Below are 14,086 nucleotides of genomic sequence, written 5' to 3'. Positions count from 1 at the left end.
AAGAAGGCATACGGATCCGTCACCATGGATACGCCTCATACGAAGCCTACATCAAGCACCAGCTCAACAAAACTCAAAACCCGAAGCTACGTAAAGTATGGACAACGCGCGACTGGGACAGAAAAGTGCGCGTGTTCTCCACTTTCTTCAAACGTCTCAGCGATCACAACCTCCTCTCGAACCAGTCGAAAGCTCTCTCGATCGGGGCGCGCGTGGGACAGGAAGTAGCGGCGCTGAGATTGATCGGCGTGGAAGACTCGGTCGGGATAGATCTGGTGCCGAGACCTCCTCTGGTGGTGGAAGGAGACTTCCACGCGCAGCCGTTCGAGGCGGAGACGTTCGATTTCGAGTTCTCGAACGTGTTCGATCACGCGCTGTACCCGGAGAAGTTCGTTGGAGAGATCGAACGGACGTTAAAGCCAGGTGGGGTGTGTGTGTTACACGTGTCGATATCGGGGAAGACGGATAAGTACTCGGCTAATGATCTCTTGAGTGTGAAACCGTTGGTGAATCTGTTCAAGCGATCTAAAGTTGTGGAGGTGAGGAACATCGATGGTTTTGGGCTTGATACTGAGATTGTTTTTAGGAAGAACTACAACAACGAGTGAACCATACTACAAAAGATTTCTAAAATTATAGTTGTTTTTTGTTTTAATTGTTTCATAGTATTTAATACAGATACATATAGATTCGTTGTTTGTTTAAGTTGAACACCAATTGTTTCTATTTTGGGGTGGTATGTTGTTCATCATGTTCTATCGTTTTACTACAAAATCAAAATGTATACATCTGAGTGGTGACATCAATAAATTATAGAATTTTTTTTTTTTTTACTCACTGTTGTTACCTTATTTGTAATCTCCTTGTGTTAGATTTTGTCTAATTCTTGCCATGTCTAAATAAAAAGTTTAGTCGAAAATTGGAATAACAGGATAGTGAATTAGTGATGATAGCACAAATTTGATGCATTTTCTGATTTTCATCTCCTAGCTGCAAACTTGCAATGGTTGTTGGTGTATCTCATCACAAATAGCACAAAAGTATGAGTTTTGAAGCTTAATAATACTCTCCTTGTGCTCAAAGCTAAGATTACTTTAATGTAAAAATGACAAAACTTTCAAACCAGCTAAGATAAGAGACAACTTGCTGCCTTATCTGTATCCAGGAGATAATGTAATGATTGAGACTTGAGAATATCATTTGCAAGAGAAAAAATAAAAGTTTTGAGGATGGGGGAAATGATTATTATTAACTCTCTCCTGCCCTTGGGTATAGCCTTCTCAGCGAATTACATCGACGCTTCTGCTTTCTTCTTCTACCTGAAATTTTACTTTCATTACAAAAAAACCTGATTTGGTAAAAATTACTATAATAAGAGTTGTTCATTGTCTTAACCTGTTGGGAGTCTTCCAGATGCAAGCAAAGCCTCTTCTGCCATAGACCTCCAATGTTGTGCGCATGAGTAATTAACTCCAATCCCTACACTGAGTCCTCTTAATAGAACTACTGTCCGAAGAACCGAGAATAGTTCCTCTGGAAATGCCTATTCACAACCAACAAACAAACTCACTCAATTTCTGCAGTAAACTCCAACAACAACAACACACACACATGACTGTTAGTTCAGGTATTTGTGTTTTTACCTCAACCGAAATCTTTTTTATCGAAGAGTCTTCTGAGAAAGGTTGCAAAACTGTCGTACCAGGAGGCATCTCTGTGTCAAACATTGTTTTTGCTAACTGGAGAAGCTCTTGTTGCTCATTCTTACACTTGGCCATGGTATTTATACCAAGTTCCCTGAATTTTCACCACAGAAACGAAAATTCAAGGAAATATCATATGCTACAAGCCTACAACACTATTCCGATCAGGTGACTCTAACCAATTTTCAGCTTCAACTAAAACAATAATCATGATAACTAAGGTACTTCACCTAAAGCTCTGTACAGCCATTGAGGCATCGTTATCAGCGATGGCAATTACCAAACTTGCATAACCAAGTCTCAGCTGGTCAGGGAGTTCCTTCACTTGACCATAGTCCAGCAGTGCAACCTGATGACGGGAAACAAGATTGCACAACTCAAGATATATAGACAATAAAACCTATCAGAAGTCCACAGTAAGTCAATTAAGAAACTACCAAGGAATAACAAGCTACAAACAGAAGATGACTTGCCTCTGAACCTTTACAAATCAAGATATTCCCAGGATGTGGATCCGCATGAAAGAAACCACTCTTCAGTATCATTTGGCCATATGCTTGGGACAAACTGTCAAGTATATTGCTAGAAGGAATACAAAAAGTATATTTTTCCAGTGCAGCATCAGAAAATATCCAAGAAAACAACGATTAAAAGCAGAGAACATGTTTTTTTCTAGTTCTAGCACACAATAGCTATCAAGCATAGGAAAGAAAACTATCAGAGATAATGGAGGAGCTTACAATTTTGCTGCCTCTGCCATTTTTCCATGAGGATTTATCCCTCTTTTGGCCATCTCATCACCGAGGCTCAAGATTGGGATTCCGTTCATGTAATCCATAACCAGAACCTTCCTGTGCGTATTATGATTATTCCTCTGGTCAGCACTCATTACTCATTAGTCAAGCAATAGAACCAAACATATAACAATTTTGAATGAAAATAGATTCTGTCAAAAAGACATGAACCATAACTTGATCAGCGAAACAGGACAACTTAAAAGCCTTAAACATTATTGAGATAACCAGAGTGCTGATATAAGAACACGTACCTGGTCACCAAATTTCGTAGCACCCTGGGAACCAGAACAGGACTCTTTCTATTGTTCTCATAAAGAAAAAGTCGGATCCTTTCCATTGCATTGGCCTCCCTTTTAAAGTCGAATTCATACCCAATCTTGAAAATGAAAAACAAGAACTTAAAGTGACTTGGGGGCTGTACCAAATCTTACCAGATATCCTCAAAAGACAGAAATGATAAATACCTGCTTCTCGATTTCCTTTGTTATGGAGAACAAGTCAAATTTGATATCAGTTTTTTGCATGTATAATGCAAATAGTTGCAAGTTTCTTATATCTATCATCATCAACTTTTCCACTCCAGGATGTTGGACCTAAAAGACGTAGTAGCATATTCAGAAACTAATTGAAAGCAAGCTAGGAAGATTTCAGTAGTACTCTCCTGATAATATCTCTCACCTTTACAACAACATTCCTTTTGTCACCCTTTACTCTTGCTCTGTGTACCTAAACAGAAGCAAAAAAGAAAGTGAAAAGATATGTTGAGACTTACTTTAACCATACTAAAATCTTAATCTGACTCTATAAGCGTACAAGATAATAATACTCTGCATAGGTTTTCAAACTGATACAGAATGTAGTACCTGAGCAATAGAAGCAGAACCAAGAGGCTTAGCATCAAATGTTTCAAACACTTCTTCAATGCTTTTACCCAACTCTTTCTCAAGTACAACTCGGACAGCATCGAATGATGTGGCAGGAGCTTGATCACACAAAGTGACGAGTTTTCTGACCCAAGCAGCTGGAGCCAGGTCAGGCTTCCCAAGAATTTGTGCAATCTATTAAAGAAAGTAAAAAAAAACTCATCATTGGCAATTGTGAACAATCCAACACTAAAATGTACATCCTTCCTCATCTATATTTATGGAGAATTGGGAATCAAGATAAGAGGCACATTAGTTACCTTAAGGAAGAACCCACCAAGGTCAGAGCACATAGAATAAATTTTGTGAGCAGCAAGTTCATGTTGTCTCTCCCACATTTCCTCGTGCTTGGTCACATCTTTGACAAAGTTCATTCGAAGTTGAAAGACCTTTTAAAAATTGCCCAGCAGAAACAACAAAGATTCAAAAATTACAGAAACTCATAAGACATGTACATACAGTAAACGAAACATGAAGAAGAAAAAGAGTACCATGAAAGAGAAACCTTGTATCCAGNGTGTAGATATCGGTGGCACGAGCCCAGAACTGAAACGATCGTTGCCAAGGTCGGAATCCATCTGTGAGCTTTTCCTGAATCTCTTTGAAATCGATCGCATGCATTTTTTCGAGAATTTTTTTTAGTGAAATTTTTAGGAAAAAGTGATAATAAAAAGAAGGATGAGAGGATAAAGTCGTAAGTTTGAAGAGTTTTGTTGTCTCTATGTATTGTATGGCTTTAAATGCTCACTTTTATTTACTGTGTGTGTTTGTTTGTTCATTTTTGGATTTAATTGATTGTTCACCTCTCTATAATTTGCTTAAAATCTTCACTGAAAAATAAAAAGTCACTTTGAGATAAAAGACAGATGATGGAGGATAAGGTGAGAACAAATGTACAATAATAATCCACATACATTTTAATGCGATCTTGTGTATTTACAATGAATTGTGGATGTGACTCAAGAACGTATTACAAAACAAAACAGTAAAGGTTTGTTATTAATGGTAAGCCATAAGTCTTAACAAAAATAACTTATTTGACAGTAAGAAACAAAATATGAAATCCAAAAGACAAAATCATATCCTAAAATAAAAAGTGACTATGACATGCATGTGATCAAATTACCTGCTCACTCTTACCAAGTTTCAACCAAGGATACCATGTTTTTTACATTAAGATGATGAAATTGACCTTTTACATGGTAAAAACTAGATGGTCGGCTAATTTGCCTTGTTTAAACAAAAAGAAAATTCGATTGGAGATATTGATTACTATTTTTTTACAGTGGCTACGGTAGTCGGGATACGATGAAACAAGAGTTTCAAAGACTGCGACCAATAATAAAATGACTTTTTGAGATTAAACTTGCTCTTTCTTCTTCAGAAATTCACCACTAAAAAAACAAACTAGACTCAATAAGACGACAGGCATTCATCTCAAAATCCAAATTCATATCGTTTATCAGACCTTAAGATTCTACCATTCTGAGTTTGCTGCCAAAGCACGAAAGAAAGTGCGAAGTAAAAGAAAACATGTCGCATGCTCAGAGATCGATCACACGAGAGAGCTTCTGGATCCTGTTTAGCAAGAAATCCCCTTGCTTGATTGTTGCCTGGTACAAAGCATTCTTTGCATCCGGGCGGTTAGTCTCCAGAACACCTGCAACTTTGTCTATCTTGCAGTGCAGCTTCCCAGCTGCAATGAAGCGTGACAGCTCCCTGTAACATTCATTTGAAGCCGGTTTTAACTTTCTACTTTATCGCTTCTAAAGAAATAGCTGGCAAACTAAATAGATACTAAAGAGTTTTCATTAGTGTGCTTACTGATCAATGAAGTCCACAGAAACGCCAAAGGCCTTTGCCATGGCTTCAACTGTCACACTCTTGTAAGATTCCAAAAACTGCGAGTAAACGACAGTTCTGACTTCCCTCATGTAGAACCGGAAATGCGGGTACAAGTACCGGTCAAATTTAATCTGCTCAGCCATTCCAGCTGTGAACATATCCCAATAATAATGTTAGTAAACAATAAACATGCACACCAAGTAACATGCATGCCGAAATATGACATCTAGTCCTTGTAATGAACTCACCGAATGCTGAGAAAAACGCCTTGTACTGGCACTCATACAAGGAGTTCAGAAATTCAGACAGGAACGGAATCTTCCCAAGAACGGTTAAGATCTCAGGTGCATCAACAACCTATCAAATCAGTAGCACTCTATTAGTTTCTAAAAAAGACTTCACATCCTCCGTAAGAAATTTCAACAAAAAACAAGATTCATCACTTTAAAAGTCACCCTAACTAAAATATAGATAACTCGAAGTAGAGGACTGAGCAATTGACATATACCTTTTGCTTAAGAGAAACTCTGTCCAGAGTTATGATGCTTGTCAGGACGGTGTAGAATATAAAGGTCTCATATGGAAAAATTTCATATGTGGTGAAGGTTGAGATAGAATCCAGAAATAAGCTGGCAGCCTTCTTAAAGTTTCTGGTGGACATGCAGTACAACCCTTCATACACCTTCAGCCTGTTCTTCCTCTCCCAGTCACCACCCTCTTCAAACAATCTGGCAAGGCAAAACGGAAACTGTTAGAACATAGACTTCAGACGTGTTAACAACCATGAATGCAGCCAAATTGACACTACTTACTTTTTAGCTTTGTCAATGCTCTTTGATACCAGGTCAAAGTCCATATAGAAAAAAGCAAGCTGCAATGTATAGAACACCAAGTCCATCTTTTGCCCAACAGCTACAGTTTTCCCTTCAGTGAGTTTTAGCTGCTCCAAAGCTTTCTCCTAGAATTACAAAACCAAAAAATTTAATGGCCGAGGAAGTTCTCTGAACTAAGCATAACTATAAACTAATGACATGCTCACATACCTTATCACTAATCCTGATGAAATAGAGAGCCTTAGCAAGATGAGCTTCACGCACTTCACTTTCACCCAAATTCTCTTCTGCGTCAGCAATCCTATACAAAGAAGAATGAAAGAAAAATATAAGAAAACATAAAACACAATTCGAGACCTCAAATTCTACAGTGTTGCCTTACATCAATCTAAACCCAATAGACAGTAGTGGTAATACGAGGACTCAAAATTTCGAAAATAGGAATACGAATTAAGGAAACTTACTTCTCGTCAAGCTTCTTAAGCTCCTCCTCGTTAGCGGTCCGCATCGAATCTAAGAAACTCTGATCCAAATCCAGAACCGAAGTAGCCGCTAGGGTTTCGTACAACGGGGCCATGCCTAACAAAAATACAAACCAAAAACATCAGGAATATAAAATCTCGAAGGTAATTGAAATCGATTAGAGACAAAACGAGTTACGATACCATCGGATTTGATAAAATCCACGACCTCAGACTTGAGCTCGACTTTCTCGATGTCAGGAACATCGGGATGCGTGAGGAGAAAAAGCTTGTTTGCTAGAATGAGATGAGGCTGTTGAGATCCTTCGGCACCACCGTCCATGGCTAATCAGAAAAGCTTAGACTCGGATCTGAGAGAGAGAGAGAGCAAAAAGAATGAGAGAAGTGTTTGCTTGAACAAGGAGGAAGAGCTAACTGGTTCGATATGGGTTTTGTGTAATTATTTATATATTATTAAAAATAAAAAATAAAAAATAAAAAATAAAAAGTATACATCGCATTATCATAATATTAAAAAATTTATATCTAACAAAAAAATGTAAATTTATGATTTGAACAAAAACAAGCAAGATAAATATATTATTTTAAAATTGTTAAATGAAATGGAAATTCATATTTTAATATTTTTTATCCAACAAAAGTCTTTCAATCTGATATATATTCATACAGAAAAAAAAAACTTGCAAATGATTTCAGAAAATTGAAGAATTTTAAATGCAGTTGTAAGTCTCAGCATTAACAGAAAAATATAACTCAAAGAGTTACACATGTCATGGAAGAGAAGCATATTATTCAATTTCTATAACTTCTCCAATATGAAGAAAGATGATAGAATTATTTTGACATTTATTGCAAAGTGGTGTTCTTATTATGTCAGGATCTCAATCCAAGTAGACACATGAGAATGAACCCCTTTCTAAATTCCTTTCTCAAGCATTGCTCTAACTCTCATTGGAAGCCCGTAAAGACGGATGAACCCTGCTGCATCAGCTTGGTTATAGATCTCACTCCCTTCAAACGAAGATATGTCCTGTCTATACAGACTGTTCGGACTCTTACGCCCTGTAACCGACACAGATCCTTTGTACAGCTTCAGTGACACGGATCCCGTGGTTTTCTCAGTTATCTTCTCCATGAAAGCGTTCAAGGACTCCCTAAGTGGATCGAACCATCTTCCCGCGTAGACCATCTCTGCGTATTTCAGTGCTAATGAGTCTTTTACCTGAATACTCTCTCTGTCTAGGGTGAGTGATTCTAGTTCTTGTACTGCTGCAAAGAGGATGGTGCCTCCGGGAGTTTCATACACACCTCGTGATTTCATCCCAACCAGACGGTTCTCCACCATGTCAATTCGCCCAATCCCGTGTTTTCCTCCTATTGTGTTTAGCTCGGTCAGAAGTGCGGCTGGACTCAAAGGCTTCCCGTTCAGTGCCACTGGAAGTCCAGATTCTATCCCGATCTCGATGTATCTGTTCAAGTATCAAATGTTAGGATGCAAATTGTATGATCCATACTCTTGGTAAATAAATTTCATAGCAGCTAAATCAGTTAACTCCTTCATACAGCAAAAGCTACACATCATAGAGAGACTTGATTAACGAGGCTTAAGTTGTGAGCTCTGTAGCTAACCGATTCAACTCAAAGTTTTTTAACTATCAACACAGCTACAAGCCACCTAGGATAACAGAAGGACTCTATAAAATTCCGACCAGAGGTTTAGATAAAAGCAACTTACTCAGGCTGATCGGGAGCATCTTCAGGATCTACAGTTAACATGTACATATCTTTCTTCGGCTCGTTTGCTGGATCTTCCAATATATCACCCTTTCAACAAAACAAAAGTTTGATATCAGAGCATGAGACACATTAGTATGAGTTGAGCAATGTGACAAACTGAATCAATTTGTTGTATCCAAAAAGGAAATGCGAACCACCATCTGTCTTCTACTTTACCTCATGACTAATGTGCCACAGGTTCCTATCCCGGCTGTAAATAGATTTCTTTGTCGCTGTGATAGGAACGTTATGCTTTTTCGCATACTCAATAGCATCTTCTCTGCCTTGGATGTCCCATTCTCTCCATGGTGCCACAACTTGAAGTTCAGGGTTTAGCGAAAAGAAGGTGAGCTCAAACCGAACCTGGTCAATCAATCAGTACAGAAAGTAATGTGAGAATAAATGTGTGTGAGATTTTCCAATGTGACACATTAGCAAGACATTCCAAGTACATGCCTGGTCATTTCCTTTGCCAGTACACCCATGGGCAACGGCATCAGCTCCAACCTCTGCTGCTACATCAACCATGGCCTAATCATTTAGAAATTGCATTAGACTATTAGTGACGATAAATTAATCCAAGATGTATACAGATATTAGAAATATTGGGGGTTCCCTGACAACTCAAATCATATAAAACAGATCGAAATGATACCTTAGCAATGACAGGCCGAGCCATGGAGGTACCAAGTAAGTACTTTCGTTCATAGATGGCACCAGCTCTAAGACAAGGGAATATGTAGTCTTTAACAAACTCCTCTGTGAGATCCTTAACGACCAACTGAGAAGCTCCACTGGCCTTTGCCTTTCGTTCTAAACCATCCAACTCTTGTACACCCTTCATATCAACCATTGAGATGATGAGGCGACATACGTAAAATGCGAAACGAAACTTTAAATATCAGCATAAACATGTCACGTTTGGCATTTTTGTAGTGTACCTGACCAACATCGGCAGTGAAACACACAACTTCACAACCATAATTCTCCCTACAAAACAAAAGAGTTACAAATTTATAACTTCCATGAAAATATTAGTAGCAAAGCAATCTAAACTAGTTGTTTGATAACCACATGATGATCCAAAATGTAGTCTTGCTAGAGGTAAAAAAAATCAAGAAAAAGGAAAAACATACTTAAGCCATGGCACGATGACAGAGGTGTCTAAGCCACCACTGTAAGCTAGAACGACCTTTTTCAATTTTCCACGAAGTCCAGCCTCCTTTGAATCAGTAGCGAGGGGGGTTCCATCACTGGAGAGAACAGCACGGATAGCTGTGCAATATTCAAAGACCACAAAGTGTTTATAACGTACTATTCATCAAGAGGGGACAAAGAATTATGTTTTTAAAGGAAATGGGCAGATTTCTAACTTCACCTTGATTCTTCTTGCAGCTGGTGCGGGATGGGGAAGCATGACCGGTAACAACGGCATTGCCAACAAGCTGGCTTCGTCTCACAGATAACTGCAATTCCAGAGTAAAGAAATAAAGAACCTAAATGCAAACAACAAGCATTATTGTTAAATTCAAATCACAAGTAAGTAAGTACCTCTTGGAACTGGGAAGTGGTTCTTGGACAAGCTACATTCTGACATTTTGAGCTACCTGCGAAAAAACATATATCAAGATGTCAAACTTAGATTACGATTATAACCTGTTGGAACATCTATCAGATATCAATCAATCAATCACTCTAAGAGTCCCATTTGCAACTTTTCGCGGGTTAAAACAGACATTAGAAACGGCGGTAACTTTCGGGAAAATGAAGAATTATGTATCCAAAGTATATAACTTAAAAACAAAGGAAACGAAGCTGAGTAGATGAGAAATGAAGGGGAGAGAGAGAGAGAGAAATAAGAACCATTGTGGGAGCTACGGAACAAGAGAGCAGAGGAAGAAGAAGGAAACGAAGTCGCCGAGATTTCAGCCATGTAAGATTATTTTTCTGGGATTTTTTTTGTTTGTCTCTTTTGTCTGCGGTTGGTTGTGTTCTTCGACAATGGGGTTTGGTGCTCTCTGGTTAGGTAGTAGATCCAATAGTGCCAAACACAGTGTTCTCTAGGGTTTTCTTTCTGTATTCGCGGCGGCTATCTCGTTTTTCTTTTTATTCTTTTTGTTTCTTTTCTTCAAAATATAGGAAACGTTTCCCATATTCCATATTCCATATATGGAAACGTGGAAAGAAAAATTAAAAAATGTGGACTTATTTATTTTCTCTCAATACCTCCAATTATTATAAAACTAATAGAGATTTGAATGGCAATATTAAAATATCAGTTTAGTTTGTGTCAGACCATTGACAATTTCTTTGGTTTTACATAAAAAACTAGAAAAATAAAAGTTTCAATTCCCTTTGGTGCGTGTTATATACTTAAAATGAAATAGTCCTACAAAAGATTAGAATGGCCAAAGCTGGCACCTATGTCATGGATCTCTCAATCATAATCCAACTTCGGAAAACACCCCTCTCTTTCAACAAAACTCTCTTCCTCTTCTCTTAACAACTATAAGAACAACCAAACACAAGCAACAAAAAGAAGAAGAGGCCATTACTACTTTTCTTTATTATAAGACATGATACCGGATACCCCGTGATGATGTATAATAATAATGCAGCGTGAGTCCTCAGACACTGATCGTGTTTTGCCTATCCGCTGGTGCAACGCATTGCCAAAAGGAACAATAAGCCGGGATATCTGTCGGTTTCAACCCCAGTGCAGAAATGTTTCGGCCATACTCCTGGCAAAGATATTATTAACCACATGATGTTACTTCCTTGGAAACTAAAATTTGCAGAAAATACTTACTAATCCCACATTTAAACTAAATAAAGAGGGTTACCTGAATATCAAGGAACAACTGCATACACATCTTGTCTGTTTCAGATACATTTTGATCAGAAACACCTGATGCTGCACCTGCTCGTCTCTGTGCATTTTGACGTAATTTCTGTAGCGATGACTCTGTTTTTCTTGCCTGTTACATCATACAATCAGTATCTCTACCGCCTTTCACCACATATAAATTACTCACCATTTCTGCATCTTCATATAGCAATAATTGAATTTGAAAACGAATTTTAGGGACAGAGAAAATGCTTGTCCAAATCCTATATTTAGTTTTGGTTAATTTCCTAAAACAGTGTTATAAATCTCAGTTTTATTTTACTAATCAAAAATCCTCAAAAAGTGTTTAAAACATAGTACTTACCACGCTAACAAGTTCAGCAGCTAATTCATAATACCGCCTGGTAATTTCAGTGACAGTACCATGCAGTAACTCCTCCCTTATTTTTTTGGTCAAGTACTGTCTAGCCTTATCTCCCTCCAAGAAAGCCTTGTAAAAGAGAAAGTAAAAAAACCAACCCTTAAAAATTTCACCAGTCAAGTTATTATGAACTTTTATCAATCGCAACACCAAAGCTGAATGAATACCTTTACAGGACGCAATAGCCCGACGACGTATGGTGAGTGCCTTACAGGGAGTGGCTTATTAGTCATCCTATATGTAGCGGTTATTCCCTTGAGCTGCCTTAGGTCCTACAGGAGAGAAGAAAGCATTTACCATTACAGAGTTAAACATGTGTGATACATGGAGAATAACTCCAAGCTAATCCAGCTATACAGCAAGTTATACGCAACATTGTTATTGCAGGTGCTCACAAAGGCAGTCAAACAAAGCTGGATTTAATGTTTTTTCAGAGCTTTACCTCAACAGATTTATCAACAATGACGTCAATTATTGTCTTGGTAACTAAAGGTAGGACTTTCTCTAATGATGCCCCGCCTTGTTCTATGCTCATCCTCACTACATCAAGAACTTCAGTGGAGCATGAAGATAAATACTGTGATATATGTCCAACGTAATCGCCACAAACTTCTGAGACTAGACAATTTACATCGTGTATAACCTGCCGGGAAGGAAACGTGTAAATATTCCTAAAAAATCAATGATCAGCCAAATTGGTCTATGTGATCTGATTTCATGTATCTATGTGAAAAGCAGATATTCCGAGTTTACTTATTATCCACAGGATTTGTTTCATTCTATTATAAACATAATGGAAATTAAGCTATCCCACAGAACATAACTGCAGCTGATATAGTAAACAGGAAATTGCAGAGAACCCAAAATGTCCAAAATAAGAGGAGCTCAGACACAATCCACATAAGAAATAACTTACATATACAAAATCTTCTGCAGTGGCTGAAGCTGCCCATCCACATCCAGGACTCGGGTTGGCATTACTCTTTCTAGTGTTCAGCGCAGATGACACCCACATGCTATATCTACATGTCATTAACACATAATCAAAATTATAATTGAAACAAAAACCAGTACACGTGGATAATATTACAGTCGAATTTCACAAACCTCGAAAGAAGCTGCAAGGTCAAGCGAAGAAATTTATCAGCAGCAGAGAAAACGAGAACATCTTCTTTCCAGCATGACCGCAAGCACTCCAAAAGAGTACCACTCTGTCTGAGAATTAAGTTGAGCAAACTCTGCTTATCTGAATCCTGAATGAAAACCAGAGATGGAGAAGTAAGAGCAGAATCCAAGGCTCCAGCTATCTCCTGGAACCTGAAATTACGCATATTTGAGTTAGAGAAGCTGAGAAACCACTAATCTAATGGTAAAACGACAGCCATCTATGATATTTCTCAAGTACCTCAGTGAAAAATATACTCCCACATTCCATTGCTTCATGAATTCGATGTATATAGCTTCAGCTCGAAACTTCGTTACAGCAGACCTTGACGGACAATAACCTTCATAAGAAGTATAAGGTATGAGTCAACTGAAAAAGATCCAGATTATCACCTAGTATTAAATTATGTTTTATGCTCATATAAGCCACATTAATCTCAGTTCACAATGCATCTGACATGCCATGTGATCAAGCTCAGAGGAAGATAAACATCAGTTACTCTACCTTCAAGATATGCAAGGAAGTCCAAGCTTGCCTTGTAATTCTTCAAGAATTCTGTAGGCCTTCCAGGAGAAAATGCTCCTGGTTTGACTTTCTGGATTGCCCAAAGAACTTCTTTCAGGATTGAATTTGCCAAGAAGTTGAAGACATGTAAACCCGATTTGTCTGTTTTAGCACAAGATGCCAAGCAAAGAGTATGATGAGTGAAATATAAAACAACACCACTAAGAAGGAAATAAGCCATGAAACCTAGGCTACTGTGTTAAAGGGGTAAACAATTTCTTGAAATGTTAACAGGAAAACAGATGTTCTTGACAAACATCGAACTTTAAAAAAGTAAATTGGATGTCTACAACATATATGATCACACAGCGATTTTAGCGAATTACCCGTTGAAGATATTTCTAGCAGCATTTTACAGTCCTTCGCAACAAAATGCTTGATCTGTTTGTAATCGTTTTCAAGTTCATCTCCGGATGTTCCAGCAGCATCCGTTGATGTTTCATGTGTAATAATTTTATGAACAAATGGAGCCACAACCGCTGTACGAAAAAATTCTTCTGCATTGTTGGTGTTATCAATGGCAGCGTATGCACGTAAGCAGTTGTAAAGGACACTTGTATCTCTATTGTTTAGCCCATCAATGAAGCAATGACCCAGGCTAGCATCCAATAACACACTAGCGCTCTGAATCCTCTTCTCCATGTTCTCAATGAAAGGCAGGTTCTGTACTGGCATAATAGAAAAAAGTAGTGAGCAACAGTCATCAGACTTTCTATTGTCTTCTGAGGC

The 14,086-nt window shown here is 38.1% G+C and overlaps 4 protein-coding genes and 1 pseudogene across 4 annotated transcripts in view; 1 reads left to right on the top strand and 4 right to left on the bottom strand.

The window, feature by feature from the left end:
• Positions 1 to 837, top strand: part of LOC104730962 — a 1,549-nt gene extending 712 nt beyond the window's left edge. The window contains exon 2 of the mRNA XM_019234065.1: positions 1 to 837. This exon is cut by the window's left edge and continues 1 nt beyond it. Coding sequence (XP_019089610.1) covers positions 1 to 608 — 608 coding nt within the window. The 3' untranslated portion in view covers positions 609 to 837.
• Positions 1,064 to 4,124, bottom strand: LOC104730961 (annotated as a pseudogene).
• Positions 4,761 to 7,002, bottom strand: LOC104730960 (26S proteasome non-ATPase regulatory subunit 6 homolog). The gene is made up of 8 exons (XM_010450210.2): positions 6,767 to 7,002; positions 6,566 to 6,680; positions 6,312 to 6,402; positions 6,081 to 6,226; positions 5,777 to 5,996; positions 5,517 to 5,625; positions 5,248 to 5,416; positions 4,761 to 5,142 (listed from the first exon to the last, which is right to left on the bottom strand). The coding sequence occupies exons 1-8, from the start codon at positions 6,903 to 6,905 to the stop codon at positions 4,968 to 4,970; spliced, it is 1,164 nt and encodes a 387-aa protein (XP_010448512.1). The 5' UTR covers positions 6,906 to 7,002; the 3' UTR covers positions 4,761 to 4,967.
• On the bottom strand, positions 7,284 to 10,465 carry LOC104730959 (argininosuccinate synthase, chloroplastic). The gene is made up of 10 exons (XM_010450209.2): positions 10,223 to 10,465; positions 9,911 to 9,966; positions 9,738 to 9,825; positions 9,496 to 9,634; positions 9,301 to 9,349; positions 9,015 to 9,197; positions 8,816 to 8,890; positions 8,537 to 8,722; positions 8,319 to 8,407; positions 7,284 to 8,052 (listed from the first exon to the last, which is right to left on the bottom strand). Exons 1-10 carry the CDS (start codon positions 10,290 to 10,292, stop codon positions 7,500 to 7,502), a joined length of 1,488 nt encoding a protein of 495 aa, XP_010448511.1. The 5' UTR covers positions 10,293 to 10,465; the 3' UTR covers positions 7,284 to 7,499.
• LOC104730957 (conserved oligomeric Golgi complex subunit 2-like) overlaps positions 10,697 to 14,086 on the bottom strand; it is a 7,336-nt gene continuing 3,946 nt past the window's right edge. The window contains exons 3-12 of the mRNA XM_010450208.2: positions 13,684 to 14,020; positions 13,298 to 13,459; positions 13,034 to 13,133; positions 12,736 to 12,945; positions 12,545 to 12,650; positions 12,071 to 12,271; positions 11,796 to 11,900; positions 11,572 to 11,697; positions 11,203 to 11,337; positions 10,697 to 11,100 (exon numbers count right to left, since the gene is read on the bottom strand). Of these exons, the coding sequence (XP_010448510.1) occupies positions 10,987 to 11,100; positions 11,203 to 11,337; positions 11,572 to 11,697; positions 11,796 to 11,900; positions 12,071 to 12,271; positions 12,545 to 12,650; positions 12,736 to 12,945; positions 13,034 to 13,133; positions 13,298 to 13,459; positions 13,684 to 14,020 (1,596 nt within the window). The 3' untranslated portion in view covers positions 10,697 to 10,986. The remainder of the gene's footprint in view (positions 11,101 to 11,202; positions 11,338 to 11,571; positions 11,698 to 11,795; positions 11,901 to 12,070; positions 12,272 to 12,544; positions 12,651 to 12,735; positions 12,946 to 13,033; positions 13,134 to 13,297; positions 13,460 to 13,683; positions 14,021 to 14,086) is intronic.

This window comes from Camelina sativa, chromosome 12 (assembly GCF_000633955.1).
Source record: "Camelina sativa cultivar DH55 chromosome 12, Cs, whole genome shotgun sequence".
In the NCBI taxonomy this organism is placed as follows: Eukaryota; Viridiplantae; Streptophyta; class Magnoliopsida; order Brassicales; family Brassicaceae; genus Camelina; species Camelina sativa.
The sequence above is the reverse complement of the archived record's forward strand: the minus strand, read 5'-3'. Positions and strand labels throughout refer to the sequence as shown.

Bases quoted from the DNA above. Each gene is read 5' to 3' on its own strand.
- LOC104730960 (XM_010450210.2), bottom strand. From the start codon at position 6,905: ATGGACGGTGGTGCCGAAGGATCTCAACAGCCTCATCTCATTCTAGCA. The intron at 6,227-6,311 runs GTATGTGAGCAT...TTGTAATTCTAG, and splicing joins TCATCAGGATTAGTGATAAG to GAGAAAGCTTTGGAGCAGCT. The intron at 5,417-5,516 runs GTGAGTTCATTA...ATATGTTCACAG, and splicing joins GGCGTTTTTCTCAGCATTCG to CTGGAATGGCTGAGCAGATT.
- LOC104730959 (XM_010450209.2), bottom strand. From the start codon at position 10,292: ATGGCTGAAATCTCGGCGACTTCGTTTCCTTCTTCTTCCTCTGCTCTC. The intron at 9,967-10,222 runs GTTCTTATTTCT...GTTTTTTCGCAG, and splicing joins GTTCCGTAGCTCCCACAATG to GTAGCTCAAAATGTCAGAAT. The intron at 8,053-8,318 runs GTAAGTTGCTTT...ATACTTGAACAG, and splicing joins GATGCTCCCGATCAGCCTGA to ATACATCGAGATCGGGATAG.